We start from the raw sequence: 23137 nt of genomic DNA on the forward strand, positions 1-23137 counted from the left end.
TGTGCACATTGAACACAGAGGTGTTGTCTGTCACCCATAAACCTTGTTCAGATTGTGCATGAAGAATGTGTAATAGAGGAAGAATCTCCTCATTCCCCTGCAGAGTACCTGCACATCACTCTTACATGTACCCACAGTTACATTGCCTAGGGCCTGATAGATGTTCTTTGTTCTGGTTTGTACCTTTTACAAGTACTCTTACCAAGGACTAGTTTTAGTCTAAAGGGAATAAATATAGTAGTCTACATATCCTTCTCACTTCAGTTGTCTTGTAAAATTCCTAAGCGTTGGCAGTTAAGAGACGAATTTCATGTTACATACTTTTAATCAACAAAATTGTAATATGCAAATTAGAGGAGTCGGAGTCGAGGAGTCGGAGTCGCTGGAATCCTAAACTGAGGAGTCGGAGTCGGTGGATTTTTGGACCGACTCCACAGCCCTGAGAAAAACATTATAGTTTTAAAATAATGTGCTACTGTTAATAAAACCCACACATTTTATTTGCCCACTTTTCCTGGTTTTTACGTTAATGACCACTGGCATCCTACTGATGTCTGTGATCATTGATTACAGGCACTTTGATCGGCTTTGGGAACGCCTGTTCCCATTCACTGATCAGTGTTCTAACGGGTGGCGACTGGTATGCACATGGAAATGCACGGGAGGGAGTATTGCAACGGATTACGTATATCTACGCCCTGGAGCTAAGACGAAGTCTCAAAGGGTGTGGCTATACTGTTGTCGGTTAAAATAACCGGTTAAAAAGTACATTTACATACCCGCTTGCACGTAAATCGCTAACATTCTTATACCCCACCAGCATCTGAAAAAATGCTGTGCTCGCTCCTACCGATTGGGGGGTGGACCGCGGCAACAAAGCTGCCAGGTAGGGGGATTTGGGGATAACAATGCTAGCGATTCATGGGCAAGCGAGTGAGTAAATTTACTTTTGAATAGCCGGTTGTACCTTTTCTGAAAATAGTGCGCACAGTAAATTCATTATTTAGCATGTTGGAGGTGCTCTTTTGTTTTTTAAGGAATGGATTCTAGCCCTACCCTGCAAACCTCTGAGAAAGTTTCAAGATGAAGTTAGTCCTACAGATAAGAGACCACTCCGGTGACTTGTTTTAAATCTTTTAAATTCTGATGGTCCGTTTATTTATTAGCTGCTTTTGTTGTATGTATAAATGCTTTAAAATCTTCTCTGGGTTTTCATATTTATGCTTTATGACTGCAGAGGAAGCTCACATGTCAGCTGGTGGACTAATGATTTTCCAAGGCTTGTGGAAATTCCTGTACTTGTTTAGACGTATCATTTGGATCTTCTATTTTGCTGAGTTGCTGTCTGTAATGTGGATAGAGCGATTTGGACACTTGGAAGATTTTCAACATACTGGTGTTAGAACCGTCTACCAACTTAGAATATTTTGCCTGAGATGTGTCATATGTATCTTGTAACGGTTACGGAAGCATTGTACCTTGGCTGTAGCTTAAGTTCTTGAATTACAGCTGACTCAATGTTCTTTTATTGCCAACCCTCTGGCTACGATCCTACTGTCTTGGTTGGCAAAGGGGTATGCTATTATATTTAAGACCAAAGAATTTATAAAGAAAGTTAGTGGATTTATTTTCCGGACAAGAGACCAGTGATGTCATGCCACTTTGTGCATGCATACCCACTACTAAGACAAATGAGACTGTATAAAATAGTTTGAAACTAGACAACACTGCACAGCTAAATGGAATTTAATTTAGCTAGAATATGTTCTTTGTTGGACCTTAGCCTAAATAGCACTTCAAATATAAGTTCCTTTCTACAAACATAAGCTTTTGTACCGTGACGTCATCAGTGTCTCACATCGCAGTAAATCTGCACATGGTGAAGATGGAAAAGTACCATAGTTAAATATTGAAAGAAAGGGGAAGAACCGAGAGCCCGATATGGTGTAGTATGTTAGTAACGTGATGTCTGGTGTAAACACACACAATGGTTATACTGACAAGGATGGGTCGCCTCCAAGGCAACCACTGAACAAGCAGGTGGGGAGAATTATAACCTGATCCCGCTCAGGGTTAAGAAGTTGCTCTCTGTAGATAGAAGGAAATGGGGATACACCCATCCACCCGGGGTGGACTCGACAATTGTGTAGTACAGCAACAGAGGCGCCAAGTAGAATAAAATTATTTAAAATTGTTAAAAAAGGGGAAGTGGGTGGACTCGCCTCCCTTCTGAAAAAATGGCCGGACAACGGGCAAGCTACTTACAGTCTAAAGTAACATTTATAATGAACTCCAAAAGTGAAACGCGTTTCACGGGTAACAGTCCCGCTTCTTCAGGCAAACAATATTTGGAGGGTGCAAGGTTGGGTCAAGAGTCAGATATAGCGCCTCTGTAACACAGGCGCTATACAATACAATAACATTTCTATAGCGCTTTTCTCCCATAGGACTCAAAGCGCTTAGGCTCTCAGATTCAGTAATTGGTAGTAGGATGAAGTATTCACACAACAAAAGTTATATTTCTGCAAATGCCAAACTGAACAGGTGGGTTTTCAGTCTGGATTTAAACACGTCCAGGGATGGAGCTGTCCTGATCTGTTGAGGTAAGGAGTGCCAAAACGTAGGGGCAGCATGACAGAAGGCTCTGGGACCAAAAGTTTCCAAATGGACTCTGGGTATGACTAGATTATTAGAACCTGTGGATCTGAGAATGTGGGGATTGCTACACAGCTGCAACATATCTTTCATGTATCCAGAGCCTAGATTATTCAGGGATTTAAATGTCAGTAGGCCGATCTTGAATAGGACCCTCCATTCTATAGGTAGCCAGTGAAGGGAGTGCAGGACTGGGTTATGTGGCAGTGACGGGGTTGGTTGGTTAGCAGTCTGGCAGCAGTATTCTGTATCAGCTGTAGGCGGTACAAGGCCTTTTTTGGAAGGCCAGTGTAGAGAGCATTACAGTAGTCCAGTCGGGATGTGATGAAGGCATGGACTAAGGTTGGCAGATCTTCTGGGGGGATGAGGTGCTTGATTTTTGCAATGTTCTTCAGGTGAAAATAGGATGATTTCACCACAGCAGAGATTTGAGTTGTGAAGTTTAAATCCCCACCAATTAGAACTCCCAGGCTACGCACATGATGAGAGCTGCGCAGATCCGTGCCTCCTATTCCAAGTGGTGAAGACTGCAAGTTAAGTTGTTTTGTTATCATGCTCTGCCCTCCAATCAGAAGGACTTCAGTTTTGCCTGCATTTAGTTTCAGCCAGTTGTCATTTATCCATTGCTGTAGTTCACGTAAGCAGGCGTTTATGGTTCGAGTTAGGTCTGTCACACCAGGCTTGAAGGAAAGATATAGTTGGGTGTCGTCTGCATAGCAGTGGTATGTCAGGCCATGTTTTTGGATTAGTTTTCCAAGCGGTATCATGTAAATTGTGAAAAGCATGAGCCCTGGGGCACCTCATATTTAAGTGATACAGGGGTGGACAGGAAGGGCCCCATAGATACTTTGTGGGTTCTGCCACTCAAGAAGGATTGGAACCACTGAAGTACTATGCCATCAATGCCGCAGTATTCCTGTAGCCTGTTTATCAAGATGTCATGGTCAACTGTATAAAAGGCTGCAGAAAGGTCTAGCAGTATGACGATCGAGCACTCTCCTCTGTCTCTTGCCATGAGCAGGTGGTTGCATATTTGGATGAGGGCAGTTTCAGTGCTGTGATGTTTCCTGAAGCCAGACTGGAATGGGTCATAACTGTTGTTTTGTAGGATTTTGGCTTCTAGCTGGAGGTATACAGCTTTTTCAATTAGCTTACCCAGAAAGGGAAGGTTAGAGACAGGTCTGTAGCTGGTCATTGCATCTGGGCCCAGGGAGGGTTTTTTGAGGAGAGGCCTGATGATTGCTTCCTTCAGTAAAGCAGGAAATGTCCCTTAGATTTCCACGGACACTGCGCTCTCAATACATTCCACCAATCCTTCAATTCTCTGTGCCTTTATACTCCAGATGTGACCATAAAAAAAACACAAACAAACATAGCGTGATTCTGTATATAATCATATAGTTCCACATAAGAATTCTCATGTGGTCCCACCACATACAGGTATCACAGCTCCTCACCCTCTATGCTGGCTGCCAACCCACAGACAGCTTCTACGTTTATTATCAGTGATTTTGAATAGCAGCTTTCACCTTTCACCAAACTGTGTTGCATAAATGCCACCAAGATCTCCAGCCTCTCACCTTATATGAATGCTGCCAAATTATAGGTCAGCCACAGCGCTTAGTAGATTCCAATCTCGCTGTCTCCTCACCAGTCTAGATCTCCATAGTATCCATATTTCATCAAGCTTAAACCTAATGACTAAAGAGGAGTCTCCATAGCGTAAAACTGTTGCTTTAATTTAAAAGAGTTGCCCTCACATGTTTCCATAAAACAATGCGCATATAGTATCCACAAGACGAGCTGTAGTCCACGTCCTTATGCTCCGCCCAACGCGTTTCGTATCAAATACTCATCAGGGGCTGGAGACGTTAGACCAATAGATTTTATACCCTAACTCCTCCTCCTTCCCAGCATGCTTCCACAAGCAGGCACCCAATCATCGGCAGCCAACGTCTGCCTCATATGGAGCGTAATGGGAAGTCCGATTATGGGCTTCCGCCCTGTGCGTTCCAGCACATTCACTTCCGCAGTGACTTACGTCCCATACGTTTACACGCCAAACATCACGTACCTATCATGTCAATGCGGCCAGGCATGCGCAATCTCCACCTTTATGGCTACATCTTACCCCCAGCTTGCGTAACAAGCGTACATGTAGCCAACCTTCACACGCCCCAAGCGCCAACGCGGCCAAACAGGCGTAATCTCCGCCTACACGACTATAGCCTACCCCCCATCTTGCGCAACAAGCGTATATGCAACAGGTTCTATTCCCACTCTCCATTCTCTAACTCATTATAAGTTAACCACCTCCCCCCATTAACTTTAAGCTGTCCACATCTCCAGACTGACAGATTTCATACCAAACGCTCACATGGCTAGCAGTATCCTATCTAAACATATGCCTCCTATCTACATCCCATATTCTCACAGGTGCATCCCCTCCCCCTTCCCCAACCCACACATATATCTATGTCCCATATTGTAACAGCATAAATTATACATATTCCTTCCATAATAATATACATTCCCACGACATCAATACCCCTATCAACATGTTCCCTAATCATTAGCAATGTAGCAATTAAGGTCTATCTCAACATTTAAACCTCCAGGGTACATAGTTTTTACTTCAAATATCCATCTAGTTTCTAGCTTCGATATCTCTCACACGGTTGCATCCTCTCCAGTTTGGATTCAATTTTTCAATCCCACAGAATTTCATATTCATATGATCACCAGCATGACAGTTGTAAAAATGTTTGGACAGACTATGCCCCATATATTTTCTTTTTTGATATTTCTCACATGTTCCCCTATACGTTCTTTTAAACGCCTGGTGGTCCTACCAATATACTGGTATCCACATGGACACCACGCCATGTATACCACATAGCTACTGTTACACGTAATACAATCCTTAATTTCACACTCTCTTCCATTTACATACCCTACAAATTGATTACCTCGGATTGGTTTCGCCTCACAACATCCAACACAATTTTTACATGGAAAAAACCCTTTATTTCCCATAAGGTCCCCCCTTTTTCCTCTGGGGCCATCAATAAAACTGGGAACCAAAATTTGTTGTACATTTTTTGCTTTTTTATATATGAACCTAGGTCTCGCAGGCAGTTTTTTTCCCAGAATCCCATCTGCTCTTAGTACATTCCAGTGTTTCTCTATTACCCTTTCAATTTCCTTGTATTTCATATTGTAATCCAACACTATTGCATATTGATACTCCTCACCTATATTTTTAGTTTGTCTCTTTGGTTGCAATAATTCCATCCTATCCATTCTTTCAATGGCATCACGCATCTCTCTGAGAGGCCCCCTCTGATATCCCCTTTCTTCAAATCTATCCATGATCATATCTGTTTGTCTTCTGAAGTCCTCAACCTCAGTACAATTCCTCCTAATTCGATACATCTGTCCCTTTGGAATGTTCTTCAACCATTTTCCATGGTGGCAACTTGAATGGGGAATGTATCCATTTCTATCTGTTTTTTTGAAATCCGTTTTTGTAAACAACTTATCCTCTTTCCTGTATATATCCAAGTCAAGGAAACAGACCCTGTTCATATCACATTCGGCCGTCAACCTTATACCCCTCTCATTCTCATTGACCCATTCCATGTATGTTCCTAGACCTTCCTCGCCCCCCTGTCCATATTATGAACAGGTCATCTATATACCGTAGCCATTTCTTCACTCCGGCACTCATCTCTTTCTCTAATACCTCGCATTCCCAGTTGTCCATAAATGTTTGCCAGACTCGGGGCAAATTTTGCCCCCATCGCACATCCCGTCTTTTGACGATAGAATTCTCCTGCGTGCCAGAAAAAATTGTGGCTTAAAGCATATTCCAATAGCTCCAATATGAACAAGATCTGCCTCTCCCTAAGTTGTCCCTCCTTTCTCAGGGCCCTCTTTACCACCCTCACTCCCATCTCATGCGGTATTATAGTGTATAATGAGGACACATCTGCTGTTGCCAGCAGATCTCCCTCTTCCATCGTTTCCAATTTCTGTAGCATTTCTTTTGTATCTTTTATTAAATGTGGTAAATTCTTTACAATAGGCTGCAGAAATGTATCTATGTACTCACCTATTCTTTGATTGAGTCCATCAATGCCACTAATTATAGGTCTTCCGGGCGGTTTCTCCATACTTTTATGTATTTTTGGATTCTGATAAATTACTGGGATTCTGGGTGCATCAATAAGCAAATGCCTAAACTCCCCATCATTCAACAACCCTCATCTAATCCTCTTTTCAATATTCCCCCTAGCTCATCTTTATATGTCTTTGTGGGATCTCCCCTCAATCTCTCGTATGTTTCCGTATCTCCTACTATTCTATCTAGTTCCTCAATTTACTGATCTTTTCTCATTACGACCACCCCTCCCCCCTTATCTGCCGGACTTATCATGAGATCTTTTCGATCTGCCAATTTGAACGCTGTTATTAGTTCTCTGTCTTTTTTCGGTCATCAGTTATTTTTTCCAAATCTCCTATTACCAATCTCTTAAAAATGTCGACTGTATTACCTTTACTGTTATCCCCTGGATTAAACACTGACTTGTTTCTTAATTCTGTGTGTACATATTCCGTATCTCTTATGGCATTGAGTCTATTGGTGGGGCCTTCTTTTGTCACAAAGTATTTTTTTGATATTAAGTTTCCTTACATATTTTTGAATATCAATATATGCTCCAAATTTATCTAACCCTTGTTTTGGGGCATACTTCAATCCCTTATCCAGAATTGCCTCTTCTGGTTTTAATTTAATACCACTTATGTTGAAGATACTCTTTCCTCTGTTACTCTTCTTCTTTTCTCTTTTGCCTCCCCTGCATCCTCTTCGATTTCTCTTTTCCCTGTTCCTCCCATCCCCCCAGGGTCCTCCCCCCCTCCCTCGAACACCTGACTTCCTCCCATACTTTCCCTAAAAAATCATCTCCAACATCCTCCAACTCATCAGATCTATTCTGTGTTGCTACATTATATTGATGTGCAAAGGGATCCCTGCCACCATGCGGGCCCTGAGTCTGTCTCTGTCCTTGCCCTTTCCACTCATGTTTGGGTCTGTACTGATGATTTCTTCCCGGTCCATACCTAGGATCCTCATACATCTGATTCCCCGACCCATTCTGGACTTTCCAATTCCTATTTTGATATGGAACATACTCCCCTCTAGACCATCTGGGGGCCTGTTGTTTTGGACTATCCATGCCTCATCTGCCTCCCCCTCTTGGGGAACCCCATTTCCCAGGTGTATGCCATTGAACCCGCTGGACTCTATCCATCCTCTGACGCTGTGCACCATACTCACCTTCTAATACTTTCTTTGTACCCTGTTGCTCCACCACCCTGCTCACCTCCTGTTCCCTGTTGTCTCTCCTCCTAGCTTGCTCCATCTGCCACTTATATGCCTGCTTGTTCTTATATTCCTGCCATTCACGTTGGAATCTTCCTATTTTTGTCTCTTTCACTTCCCTGTCAATTTTGGTGAGACTCTTGACCATTTCTTCAACCCTCGTCTTAAAACCAGCAACTTCTTTAAAAGATTCAATTTTCTGTTTGCCTTCTTCAATTTCTTTTTTTAATCTTTCACTCCGTGCATTCTTCCGCTTTAATAAAATTCTCAACAGATTCACTCCACATTCATTCAGAAACTCCCCTAATTCCTTATCGTTCTCATCATTTTCTTCTCCATCATATACCATTATGTCATATCTGAAGCGTTTGGGTATAATCCCTTCCTTAATGGATTTTGTTAGACTGGCCATATCCCACCATGCATTTACCTCTTTGGTCATTAGAGAATGCATATTCTTGAAGCAGCTTTCAATATCACCATTTTGTGTGTCAGGTTCTTTAGCCTGCCTGGCGTTCTATTAAGATCGCCAGGCAGGCTGCGGGAGGGTTTTTTTTTAATAAAAAAAAAACTATTTCATGCAGCCAACTGAAAGTTGGCTGCATGAAAGCCCACTAGAGGGCGCTCCGGAGGCGATCTTCCGATCGCCTCCGGCGCCCAGAATAAACAAGGAAGGCCGCAATAAGCGGCCTTCCTTGTTTTGCTTATATCGTCGCCATAGCGACGAGCGGAGTGACGTCATCGACGTCAGCCGACGTCGTGACGTCAGCCGCCTCCGATCCAGCCCTTAGCGCTGGCCGGAACTTTTTGTTCCGGCTGCGCAGGGCTCAGGCGGCTAGGGGGGCCCTCTTTCGCCGCTGCTCGCGGCGAATCGCCGCAGAGCGGCGGCGATCAGGCAGCACACGCGGCTGGCAAAGTGCCGGCTGCGTGTGCTGCTTTTTATTTCAGCCAAATCGGCCCAGCAGGGCCTGAGCGGCAGCCTCCGGCGGTACTGGACGAGCTGAGCTCGTCCAGACCGCCCAGCAGGTTAGCAAATACAGAATCTAAATCAATCTGACCCCGTTTTAAAGTTTCATACAATTCCATGATAGCTCCACCCACTAGTGCTGCACTCCAAAAATATGTTTTCTTATTTGTCAATAGTAGTATTTCCAGTGAAAGTGCGCTCAATAGTGCAAATTATATATCTCAACCTTATTGCAAACAATAAATTATATGCATATATATCTTCCTTGTGTCACAACACCTATATACTTTTCCACCTGTAAAAAAACAGGTGGAAAAGTATATAGGTGTTGTGACACAAGGAAGATATATATGCATATAATTTATTGTTTGCAATAAGATTGAGATATATAATTTGCACTATTGAGCGCACTTTCACTGGAAATACTACTATTAGGAAATATCCCTGATTGTAGGGAACAGTTAACGATTTTGAGGAATACCGGTATGAACAGGTCGGGGCAGTTCAACATGAACTGTGTTGGACCAGGATCCAGGTCACAGGTAGTTAGGCGGAGGTGAAGGAGGATGCTTGATGTGACTTCTTGATCAATTTCTTTGAAGTTTGACCAAGGTGTTACGTTGTCTCTGCTAATGGTTTTCGGTTTTATATTAGGCTCAGATGCTGTAAGTTGGATGGCGGACCTTATAGCGTAGACTTTGTCTGTGAAGAAATGGGCAAATTGGTCACAGAGGTCCTTTGAAGACTTGATATTAAGTTTTTGACATGCCGGGTTGCAGAGTTTTTCCACTGTGCGGAACAGTTGGGCTGGTTTGTTAACTGCATTTGCAATCTCTTGTGATAGAAAGGATGATTTTTTTTCCCGTGATTACCTTTTGGTAGCTCTTCAAGTGGAGGATTAAGGCATGTTTGTCTTCTGGGGACTGAGATTTGCGCCACAGTCTCTCAAATTTTCGGCCTTGTCTTTTCAGCTCTTTTATGGCGTTATCAAACCACTGTGCATGATGGTGTGGAGTAAGATATTTGGTGCACAGAGGAGCAATGGTCTCAAAGGTGGAGGACACACATTTGTTGTATTTAAACACCAGAGTATCAGGGTCCAAACTGGATTCATTCAATTCATCAAAGCTAAGGTTATCTCGGATATCTTGAGGTGTTAGCCCTTTTAAGCAGCGATATTTTATTTGATTCTTGACCTGGTGTTTGACAGCTGGTATTGAAAGGGAGAAGTGGATAGTGTGATGGTCTGACCAGGCAACAGGATTAATTTCCACATTGGCTATTGACAGCCCAGTATGGAATATAAGGTCCAGAGTGTGACCTTTCTTGTGAGTATATCTGACTCTTGACCCGACCTTGCACCCTCCAAATATTGTTTGCCTGAAGAAGCGGGACTGTTACCCGTGAAACGCGTTGCACTTTTGGAGTTCATAATAAATGTTACTTTAGACTGTAAGTAGCTTGCCCGTTGTCTGGCCATTTTTTCAGATGGGAGGTGACTCCACCCACTTCCCCTTTTTTTAACAATTTTAACTAATTTTATTCTACTTGGCGCCTCTGTTGCTGTACTACATAGTTAAATATTGGACAGTGGTAGGATTAGATTGTGAGCTCCTGTGAGTGACACTTAAGTGACAAAATTATGTACTCTAAAGCACAGCAGGAGATGTGATCAGGGGCGTAACTAGAAATCACTGGGCCCCCCTCTGAAACTTTGGATGGGGCCCCCTCCCCACCCCCTTGCTTTCTGTACAGGTAAACTGAGAACCAATGTTATTCATTTGGTTAGTGCACACTTAAATGTGTTTTCCCCATGCAGATAAAAACAGACAGCAGTGAAGCACTGCTCACATTTTCTCTATCTGTGATTAGCTTCTGTGGTAAAATGTGCATGTTTTCACACATACAGACACACTTGGTGTGCAGAAAACGCATACGGAAATTGACAGATGAGTGTGCTTCCAGCTTCAGCTTATTATACTCACTCCTTCCATCTCTGATGGGTCAGAACTGGCTCTGTAGATTTCTCCAGCATCACTACAGTACAGAGCACTTGGGGAGGGATAGAGAGGCTGGGGCGAGGGAGTTGTACACAAGAGCCTGCTGCACACTTAATAGGGACTGTCTACAAATCTTTGTCTGCAAAACTTTGTATGATTACGTATCAGTGGCTGAGCAGATGCAGTCATTAGAACAATTGTGCAGAGAGCAGAAAACTTTTTTAGTTGTCAGTCTCTCAGAACAGAGAAAATAAACTTCTCCCCCACGGGGCTCCCTGCTGCTTCTGGGCCCCTCTGCAGCTGCATCCCTTGCAGGGTCTATTGTTATGACCCTGGATGTGATACATAATCTCATAATAATACAACCCTAAGGTGTTTGCAAGGACATAGATGGGAAAAGAATAGATTACATTCAGAACAGGGTTAGGACATGGAAAGGGAAAGGCATTAATGATAGGAGAGGATTGCTAGATGTTTTTTCTTGTTTGTTTTTTTTTTTTTTTTAGGTTGAGATGGTAAATACTAGCAAAGAGATTCAAAATAAGGCTCAGTACTGCAGCGCAGTGCTTCAGCCCGTTCGTATTGGAGTGGACCAGTTCAGTGTCTGCTCCACTTTCTCGGGTCGGACGCATTAGCACCGTAAGTGGCTATGGGCAGTGCATCCGCTCGACCTGAAAAACAGAGCAGGTCGGGACTCTGCATTCTGTTTGTCGCAAGGCCATTTTTAACAGTAGGATCCGCTTCTTGCCGAATGCTGGGAATATATAATGAGTTTTTTGGCAGATAGATGGCTCGATAGATAATTTCTGACAGGCCCAATCTGATTTTGATCGTTTTTCTGATCGATTTTTTTCTTAGAAATCGATAGGCCAGCAAATCTGCTAAAAAAAATAATTGTGTATTCCCATCAAAACACTATCCCCCTCCTCTCCAATCCCGAACACTATCCTCCTCCTCTCCAATGCCTAACACTATCCTTCCCCGCTCCAATGTCTGACACCAACTTTCCCCTCTCCAATGTCTTACACTATCCTCCTCTCCTCTAATACCTAAAACTATCCTCTATCCTCCTCCTCTTCAGTGCCTAAGATTAACCTTTAGTCATTCCATTGCCTCCCCCCCCCTCCCCCAATGCCTGACACTAGCTACCCCCTCCTTCAATGCCTAACACTAACCATCTTTTCTTCAATGCCTAACACTACCCTTCCCCTTTCCAATGCCAACACTAACCTCCCCTCTCCAGTGCCTAACAATAACCTCCCCCAATCCAGTACCTAACACTAACATCCTCCTGTCACGGACGGTTTCGGGGCCGCAGACGTGTCTGGAACCGTTTGTGAGAAAAAAACGATCGCACTCGATTCTCTGCATCGATTGCGCTTCAGATCAATAGACTCTGGATTGATTGTGTAGGAGCATCTGCAGTCTTTTCTCAGCAGAGAGATGGCATCAGCTTAATTGCAGGATGGCTCTTTTGATATGCTAATGAACAGGAACAAACCCTTGCCTTCAGGAAGCTAATCCCAGCAGGGGGCTATTCAAAACCTGCTTTCCCCCCCAGACTGGCCGGAGCCATATAGACTGAATAAGAAAGCATGGAGTTTAGGATTTTGAGCATGTTTAAGCAATACCGTTCAGGTGAGAAATGTGAAGGTTATATCATTCTGCTGGTCTGGATCTTGTGAGTATTTTGCTATTAAATTGGAGCCACTGGCATAAACAGAACTCGGGGGAGTCCACTGTTTTTTTTAACCGGGCATGCAAACATGCCCAAGTTTGGTATCATATGAACTGGCCTAGTCTGAGAAATATGAATATGTGATGGGTCATGTGTGTTCGGAAAGCGGAAGCCGAGATATAACAGATGTCATATTTGGTGGGCATAGAGCACCCCTCCAGGGAGCTCACCGCCCCTGTCCAACCCCTGGGCTGTACTTAAGGCTCCACCCAAAGATGGGCATTGTTTAAAAGTGGTTGCGAGGGACTCCTCCCTCAGTCCTCCAAATTCCACCTTCACGAGAGCACACTGCCAGCCAGGGGACCATGTGGTTGGCGGCCATCTTGTCTGAACTGAAACAAAGGACATTTTCCATGTGCTCATATTTCCCCAGCAAGGAATCCAGGAACTTCATGATTTTCCCAGAATGGACATATTTCCACACACCCTAAGTATTTTTTTTTCCCTTTTCTTTTCATACTGCGCTATTAATGTCTCAATAATTGTTGATTTTAATGATTGTCTGTATATATTATTTATTTATATTGCCGTGAATAAAAGACTTTACCAGAGTAATTCACTGTTCTGCTACCCTATTATTCAGCATACACAGGAACTGAATTCAGATCTCTGAAGAGACACTACTATTGTTGATATCTAGACAGAATAGAGTGTGTTTAACCGTTTGTATTCGCAGGACTAGTCAGTCAGTCGGGTCCACTGGCCCATACCAGTGGTGGTGGCAGTTATACCCTGTGTAAGTTGTAATTACCGTACCTCACAGGCTCCCTTCTGGTCGGGCTGCTGCCCAAGTTCCGTCAATTTCCGTGCACCGAGTGCAACCACAGCTTGCATGATCGGTGTGCTGAAACCGATTGGAAGGCAATTTGCGGTCTGACCACTAGGGCTCCTGTGACACCTCCTCTCTAGTGCCTAACACTAACATCCTCCTCTCTAGTGCCTAACACTAACCTCCCCCTCTCTAGTGCCTAACACTAACCTCCCCCTCTCTAGTGCCTAACACTAACCTCCCCCCTCTCTAGTGCCTAACACTAACCTCTCCCTCTCTAGTGCCTAACACTAACATCCTCCTTTCTAGTGCCTAACAATAACCTTCCCCAATCCAGTACCTAACACTAACCTCCCTTTCTCTAGTGCCTAACACTAACTTTCCCCTCTGTAGTGCCTAACCAGGTCCGGATTTACCTCAGAGGAGCCTATAGGCACAGATGTCCTGGTACCTTAGACTTTGCCCTCTAGGAATCTACAAACTCCAACACCGCAAGTGTGCTGGCTGTCCCAGCTGTCACTTCTCCCTTACTTCCTTGCCCATCATAGGTAGCTACAGGTGCCCCTTAGTATTAGGTAGCCAGGCGTTCCATCAACATTAAGTAGCTAGCGTTGCCCCCAAGTATTAAGTAGCTAAATGAACCTCAATATTAAGCAGCTAGAAGTGTCCCCAAGTATTAGATAGCTAGAGGTGCCCCTGACAGGAAGGGAGATCTTGTCAGCTGAATGGCGAGAGAAGGTTGAGTTATCTCTTATTTACTATCTTATCAGGACTCTGCATAGGGAGGGAAGGAGGGAGGCACTCAGGGAGGGTAGTGGGGCCGCCTTTCCATTATCAGGCACCTGTAGGCACATGCCTACAGTGCCTTATGGTAAATGTGTCCCTGTGCCTAACACTAAAATCCTCCTCTCTAGTGCCTAACACTAACATCACCCTCTCCAATACCTAACACTATCCTCCCCCTCTCTAGTGCCTAACACTAACCTTCCCCAATCCAGTACCTAACACTAACCTCCTCTTCTCCAGTGCCTGACAGTAACTTCCCCCTTTTTAGTGCTGAACACCAACATCCTCCTCTCCAATGACTAACACTAACCTCCCTGAAGTGGTTGTGTCCTATCAACGAAAAGTACCAGAAATGTTAGCCGTTTAATTGGATCGATGTTCTCTTTTTTCGGCATTACATCTACTGCACCAAAATAACTATATAATGGAAATGTGCATACTGATTTTAGTTTGTTTATGTATGCAGTGCTAATGCACGCCTCCTATAACATTGTAAAACTGGTACAGCTTTATGTTCCCTTACCCCAGCCAGTTAAAATGTGTCTGGTCTAATCCTGTTATAGCTAAAATGTGTTCCTTTTTATTATGCACTAATTTTCTTGTTTAGAAATATGGGCTCCTTTCTCAAAACAGAACAAAACATTTTTATTTTATTCATACCTGTTTATTCTCTTCCTTGTAGGTGATATTCCATGACGTTGGTGCCCTAACGGAAAAGTTATTCCCTATAGTAGAGGCTATGCAGAAGCTCTTCAGTGCTGGCAGTGGAACTTACTACAGTGACTCCATATTTTTCCTGTCTGTGGCTCTGCATCACATAATGCCAAAAGGTTTGCTTTATCTTTATTTTGTGTCCTTACACATTTTCTAACTTTAATTTGGACTGAAAGACATAGTGTACAGTAGTAGCAGTATTGTACTATGTTAGCCATCAGTAAAAGCAGGAAGTTTTAAAATAGGATGATACCATTTATTGACTAACTCAAAAGAAAAAGAGAAAACTTTCAGCTAATAAGCCTACTTCAGACTGTACTCCTGTGACTGACATGTTAGAACACACAGCTTATATACATTTAAAGCGGAACTGAAGTTCATTTTTAAACAAACTGTTTCACTTACCTGGGGCTTCTGCAAGCCCCCAGCAGCCGTCCTGTGCTGCGCCAGGCCTCCACGATCCTCCATTCTCCTGCCTCTGCTCTGTTCCTCGTCTTGTAAGACTAGGCCTGCGCAGCCCTGCCAAGAGTATCCTTTGTACGCGTTCCCGCTTGCAATAGTACTATTGTGGACTAGAACACGAAGAAGGATACGCATGGCCAGAGTCGCGCAAGCGCAGTGGCCCGGCGGCGAAGCCGAAAGAACGGAGGATCGTGGAGGACTGGCGCGGGACAGGACCTACAGTGAGGAAAAGCTCAGGATCCCATAGAGTCTTCCCGGTCCTCTTTCTGTGCCCATGGTCCCCAGCTGTCCACCGCTCTCCCCCCCCCCCCCCCCCCCCCAATAAAAGTCCCCACCTTCGGAAGACACCTCTGAAGACTTTTTAAAATCACTCGTGTCCCCGAGAGCTTTCGAAGATGGCTGCATCTGTACTGCATATGCACAGTACTAGCCTGCTCGTCTTTTGAAGTACTCAGGGATGCTAGTACCTTCAACGCCTCCACAAGGACTTCCGAAGACTTATTCGACCAGTTGAATGAGTAACTTTCACGGGGAATATTGGTGGACCAAGCACATGAAGAGAGCACCAGGAAGACTCCATGGGATCCAGAGCCTTTCCTCTCTATAGGTATCTTAACTTTTTTCTTTTTTTTCCAGGTTCACTTTAGTATTACTTTAATATGTATTCAGTACCTACACTTCTAGTGTGGATAGTTCAATTGCTTTTATACCAAATTACACAAAAAATATGATTTATTGCCAAGATAGTCCGTGCAAGCTATTCAGGCAGATTTACAGAGCTATGAATATCACCAGGTGGATAATTCTTATTTGCCATCTTTTTGGTTAGGCTTGCATGCGTATGGAACAGGTACATGCGTGGCACCAATACCTACCAGTCAGGGAGATAGTTGTCATATGTTGAAAAAGTTTAGCCCAGACCTAAAACTTTTTACCAGTTTTGGAGACCCAGGCATGTGCATACTGCTGTGCAATCTGCTGGAAATGAAAGGTGCCTCTAAATCATGGAGAGCAAGAAGATTCTCATGTCTCAGACACTTTTAGACAGCCACCAAATTCTTGGATTAATATCCCATTAGCAGTGTAAGTCTAACATTGAAAGACATTATAAGATATGCCAGTGTTAGAGAGTGTCTGTCTACACACATTTATCTAATCCTTGTAATTCCCTTGAGCCTATGTTGCGAAGCACAGATGTGACCCTGTTGCCTCTGAGACTCTTAATAGTTTAATTGGTGAAAGCCTATTCTCCTGTATCTTTCTAAACTTGGAAGTCGTTGCAGTATTTTTAGCACATAATTATACAGATTTCTCACGGCTTTTAAAGTGTGGCAGTCTACCTCTGCAGTGGAACAAGAAAATGATTATAAATGAATGTGAGATCTATATACATGCATACTGGCTTTTATGAAATGCTTGGGAAGGGTTTTAAGTAATGTTTTAAGAAAAATAAATAAAAATTAGCTAGCTAGCAGTGCAGGGAAATACTTGGCCAGCACTTCCACTGGGGTAAACTGAGCAATTACCCAGGGCCCAGGAGGTGGCTGAAAGGCCCCCAGGTCTACCCACAATTGCAGTGCAGCTCTCTCCCTAGGGGGTGCCCGGACATCCCTGCAGGGAGCAGAAGGAGTGTAAGCTCTTCGGGCCAGCATGCAGTGGGGACCATCTGATTAAGTGTGTTTTCTTGCCTGGTTCTGTCATGGTAGCAGCAGTTTAGTTGCCCTGAATTAGTCAGACGGGTTACAGGGTGATGCTATGGCTTCCAGGGACCAGTTCTGCCCTGCTGAGCATTTGGGGACTGCACCAAACATACACTGTGGCGTCTCCTTCAAGGCAGCCAGTCAAATGACCCCCCCTTCTCCCTCTCCCTGCTCAGCTTCTGCTGCTGAAATTTGTTAGCATGCTACAGAAGCCCCCTTATGCCCTCTTACCATCCCAGAGACCCTTCAAGCTGTGGTATGACTGAAGCCTGAATACCCTGCAAACTCCAGGACCTCCACTCCTACTGGCCCCAGATCCCACATCAATGACAGAGGTGTATGAATGGATCATCTGATCCAGCAGCTCACCTCCCAGCAGTGGCATAGCTAAGGAGCGGTGGGCCCCGATGCAAGTTTTACAATGGGGCCCCCCAAGCACTCTATACATAACAATTGATATGGCGCACCAAAACCTGCCAATGGCAACTGCAGTGTTAGAGGTGCATAACAGCTTGTTAATGATTACCACTATTCAAAGAATCTATAGAAGTGATTATTATGAGCACAGGACCAATAGAGAGCTACTGGCCCAAGGGCCCCTATGCGGTTGCTACCTCTGCACCTCCTATTGCTACGCCTCTGCCTCCCAGCATGGCAGCAGCAAGTGGGGCCAGCCAGGAGTACAGTGAATACTAATGAAGAGGGGCAGGACACACACAGCTCTCCCATCCTGTGAGTCAGCAGCAAAAGGAGAGTATGAGAAAGATTGTTTGCTTTTCCAGTGTAAAGTGCTGCTGCTGCCAGCTAGCGTTTGCTGCCTGAATTGCTATGACAAAAATCTGAATCAAATCATTTAGGCAGTAACTTGAGGTTGCAGCTGAGAGCCGAGCGCCGAAACTGGGCGCCCCATAGCAGCAATGCTATGCTGCGTGGGGTGCGTAGCGGTAATTCGGGGCTCTGGCGGCTGCCAGACCCCGCATTGCATCTCCCTCAGAGTTGCGAGAACTCGGAGGGGGAATAGTATTTAACACCACCTCTGAGTTTAGTGGCAGCGGTGAGAGCCTTCCTTTGGCTCTCAGCGCGCCGAACTGAGCGGCGCCGAAATAATATACACCCGTTGCAGCAGCACTGTACACTGGCAAAGCAGACAATCTTTCTCACACTCTCTGCCTCTGCTGCTGAATCACAAGAAAGGAGAGCTTGCCAGTGTGTCTCTTGCTCCTTTTCATTAGAATTCACTGCTCTGCTGGCTGGTCCCACTTCCTCTGCATGCACTGCCTATAAGAGAGCCATGACAGCTGGGCGGTCACCGGGCAGAGAACTCAGCTGAATCATACACCTGAAATAAGCAGGGGGCAGATCTTGTCAGCTAAGCTTGCCAGATCCATGCCAGTGTTTAGGATGGATTGAGAAAGCGAGGAATGTGTTCTACCTGATGGACCACACCTTTCCTGATTCAGACCCATTGAGCTGTGTCAAAAATGTGTGAGGACCTCGGCACTCATAGGACCAGTTTGACATACCTCGTCTATGCCTAAATGTATTAGAGACAGAGAATCAGTAAGACAGCCGAGGAAACTGCTATTGTTTAGAAGGAGATAAATATGGCAGCCTTCATATCCCTTTCACTTCAGGGTCCCTTTAGAAGGTTGTTTCTTGTAATATAGCCACCTTTTAAAATATGAAATCAGAAAATCTAGCACCTCATGGTTACTAAAGACTGGATTTGTTTTTTTTAACCACCAAGTAAAGAGCTGTAAAAGGGCATATACTACTTAACCCTATATGTAGCAATCAGATATAGTTTTCATGCACTAGAGCAAGTGTATGTTTCTTTTTATATGAATATTTCATAGTACCAGGGTGAATGTGTTTTTTTTCCTGCAAAAAGAAACGGTAACATGTTCAGGATATACACTGTACACAGTTGTTAAATTGGACCTGAAGTCAACTGACAAAGGTATCCATAGCCATGTCATATGGCAGCAGTTCTGAAATGTGTATCATGAAAATCATTTAGACAGGAAGGATTTTGTCACTGCAGTTCTCTGTGTGGGATTTCCTCCGGCTTCTTCTGCTTCTCTCAGCAAACTGCTTATTACATGATTTCCCGCATCGCCAGCATTTGTCCAATAAGTTCACTTTTTTATTAGCCTTATTTCGTTTCATTAGTAGGGCTGCAGTAAGGAACTTGAATGTTGGTTGATTGTTCTCCCTTCTTGTGGTATTTGAACGCTTTCAAGTTTGTCGTGAAAAAAAGTTACTCAAACGTACGATTTTTACCGTAGAAGTTTCTCACTTTTCACCTGCAAGGTAGAAGGTGATGACCTGTTTTTCTACAGTCCAGAAGTTCACCTATAGTTACAGTAGTGCTCCACTCCAAAGCAAGGAGCGTCATCCTTGGCACACCAAGATTATAGACTAGCATTTCTGTGTGAGCGCAGATATGTCCTTCCTGTGTGAGCAAGAGCATAGCCATGTCCTTCTTGTATGAATGGAAGCGCAGATATGTCCTTCCTGTGCCATGCTGAGACCCACCTGCATGTCTAGCATTGGTTGGGTACTTTTTGAGGTATGACTGTAGTTTAGTCAGCTGTGGTAAACTGAGGTATCACATGCTCTCTCCTTCTGCTTTAGTGGATAACATCAGCCTGCATGTCTTGTTTTCTGAGGCTATTTTATTAACAAAAAGGAGACCTTTACAATGCCATAGTACTATGGTACAAAGACAATTTTTGGAGGGACACGATACGATAGTGACGGTGTTAATTCTCCTGCACGAGGAGGCCAGCAATAACTGGAAATGTAAATTTTATTTAGCACTACAAGGACAACACTTTTCTCGAGACTTTATCTTGAGTCCCCCCCAAAGCCAGCCTGTGTACCCTCAGTGGTGCGCACTAAAAGGACAACACGTTTTCTCAGGACTTTGGCTTTTCTCCAGATTTATTACTGTTACGTTAGTGCCTGTCATCTTGCACCAGTAGGAGTGAGCCCCTCTACGTGACATGGTGGCCTCCTACTCTTATTTGCCCAAGCTGACAGGCGCTATTGTTGTATCGATCTGAAGACGTTTGCAAAATCCTAAGAAACGCGTTGTTCTTTTAGTGTGCGTTTAGCGCATACGACTGAGCATTGGATTTAGGAGGTGCTTGAATTGGTCATAGTCAATTTTTTGCAGTGAATTTTGGGAGAAAGACAATTATAAATTATTCCTAAACATGCCTGAATAAGTATTTTTATTTAATAATAAAAACATAAAGGGGTGTTTGGAATGCTTTTAAAGAGAACCCGAGGTGGGTTTGAAGAACATTATCTGCATAAAGAGGCTGGATCTGCCTATACAGCCCAGCCTCTGTTGCTATCCCAAACCCCCCTAAGGTCCCCCTGCACTCTGCAATCCCTCATAAATCACAGCCACGCTGCTGACAAACAGCTTGTCAGAGCTGGCTGTGTTTATCTCTATAGTGTCAGTCTGCTGCTCTCCCCGCCTCCTGCAGAACTCCAGTCCCCGCCTGCATCCCTTCGCTCCCTGCTGATTGGAGGGAAGGGACGGGGCAGGGACCGGAGCTATGCAGGAGGTGGGGGAGCAGCTGAGACTGACACTACAGATGTAAACACAGCCTCACAGCATGGCTGTGATTTATGAGGGAGTGCAGGGGGACCTTAGTGGGGTTTGGGATAGCAACAGAGGCTGGGCTGTATAGGCAGATCCAGCCTCTGTATGCAGATAACATTCTTTAAACACACCTCGGGTTCTCTTTAAACACAAAAATATACATGCCATGAGGTACTTGAGATGATGTGGTTTGCAACAGGGGGTACTCAGCAAACACCATCTCTCATAAAGGGAGATGATATTCTAATCATAAAAATGATATTCTAATTATGATGAGAGACACTGCTCTACCCTGGCAGTATAGTATGGTGGTGTATATATATTCTAACGCTGCCTGGACTGTGGGGTGCAGGGTGAGCTGGATGATGGCTAATGTGGCTGTCACTGAATTTATTGCATTAAATACTATTCCGACTCTGAGTTAAAGCAACTTGGAAAGACGCAATTCGGGTCTGGCTGTAACCAATACCTAAATTACTCTAAAAGTCCTGCATCACCACTATAGATGTCATAACATTGTCTGGTGGCACCTAAGCCATTCGCTGAGTGCACCAAGACGATGTGTGTCAGCATGGGGAGGGGAGAGGTGCAAGAACTTCTTCCCTTTCAATAGAAGAATACAATAGAAAGTGACCAAATGCTTTTACCCTAATGGTTGTTGCAGAGGATTAAAACTTTACCCAAAATGATCATGCCCTTGTGCGTTTTTGCATTTAAATGGTTTTATTAGCACCGCAAAGTGCATGTTTTTTAAATGTTGCTTGTGTAATAGTCAATATAAGAAATGCATATACTGTGTAAAGCCAGCTGCACAAATTGTGTAATTGCCGGTAAACCTATCAAGCGCTGTCTGTACACATTAAGTTTAACAAGCTTTTATAAGAAGACCTCATAGTGTGTAAGAGGCCTTAAAAAGATTTTTTTTCAAAAGGTTTCAATTGAACAGATTTCTGACGAAATCTGATTGAAATTGAGTGGTGCAAGGCGTTTAACCAATCACTACTTCCAGTCATGGAGATATCGGCTGTTCATCAGGTGCCTAGCACATGGTGTATGGCTAGCATTAGGAGACAAGCAAAAGACTGATTCTCCTGATCTGTTCCTTTCCTTTGTGTCTCTTCTGCATGGATAGAAAGTCATGACACCAGACCAAGAGAAATAATCATTGTAATGAAAGATGTCTGACCTAATTGTTTGTAACTGTGTCTGACAGAGTATTAGAAGGTCAGAGAATGAGGAGTGCTCGCTGTCTGTCTGGGTTATGCTAAGTGGAGGAGGATCAAAGAATGTAATTAACAGTCTGCTTGTGCTATTTGGAGATCATGGTTGTTGCTTTAGTGCCAAAGTGAAAGAGAAAGAGATCTGTCTCAGCTGACAGTTTACCAACTTGTTGGCGGCAGAGGTTCCTAGAACATTGTTTGTCAGTGTAACGTAAACAGACACTTTAGTTAATAGTAAAAGCCATTATTTAGAGATGTGAACGTTTTGGAAAATCTTATAGCTGTAGGCTCAATTCATTTGCAATAAAAGTTTACTTCTCAAGAATTATTCTTTTTTTAAGAATTAACATTAAATGATGATTTCTTGTAATCCTTCATGTCTGAGCTAGTGAAATTTCACAGATTTGGATTTATTGTCTTTACCGGTATTTGTCCCGATATTTTCTGGGTATTCTCACTTCCTGTTCCAGTTACAGCTCTAGGTGTCACTGAGACAGGGGCCTTTATTCAATTCACTTTTCATTGAAGTTTTCTCCTAGGAGATAATTTCTTGTCTTCTGTTTAAAATATCTTTTCAACACTGCAATTGAAAAAGTACCAAAACGTAGGTCAAAAACTAATATCAAACTTAGTCTGAATATTTTCTTGCTGGTGGTTTCAAAGGCATTTTATTTATAAGTTTTGAAAATATCGGCTAGGAGAAAACTTGGGAGAAACAGTGAATTGAATAAGAGCCAGGGAGAGATGATACCTTTTCATTATGGAAACTGTATCCAATGCTTCAACAAAAAGGGAGATCTGTCCTGAGTTAGGCTTTCTTGTTCCATACAGTGGCCAGTGTTCACTGCTGTTGCCTGGCTATATAATTTACCTACAGTTTTGAATGTATTTTTATATCTATGAGAGTTCTTAGTTATCCAGGTCATGGTATATAAACACAGCCTTTGTACAACTGTACCCAATATGGTGGTTTCATGACATTTCATTAAAAACAAAGCTTAGAATATTCCAGAGCAATATCAAATCTTGTATGGCTGTGGGACATGGGACGTAAAAGTCTAGATAACAAAAAGTGTTGAAACTGTTAAATATAATTTAAAAATAAATATTGTGGGGAAGAG

The 23137-nt window shown here is 43.6% G+C and overlaps 1 protein-coding gene across 1 annotated transcript in view; it reads left to right on the top strand.

Moving 5' to 3' along the window:
- The window catches only part of XXYLT1 (xyloside xylosyltransferase 1), a 279339-nt gene that overhangs the window by 47538 nt on the left and 208664 nt on the right, over positions 1-23137 (top strand). Inside the window, exon 2 of the mRNA XM_068281152.1 lies at positions 14984-15131. Within this exon, the coding sequence (XP_068137253.1) occupies positions 14984-15131 (148 nt within the window). The remainder of the gene's footprint in view (positions 1-14983; positions 15132-23137) is intronic.

Source organism: Hyperolius riggenbachi, chromosome 4 (assembly GCF_040937935.1).
Source record: "Hyperolius riggenbachi isolate aHypRig1 chromosome 4, aHypRig1.pri, whole genome shotgun sequence".
In the NCBI taxonomy this organism is placed as follows: domain Eukaryota; kingdom Metazoa; phylum Chordata; class Amphibia; order Anura; family Hyperoliidae; genus Hyperolius; species Hyperolius riggenbachi.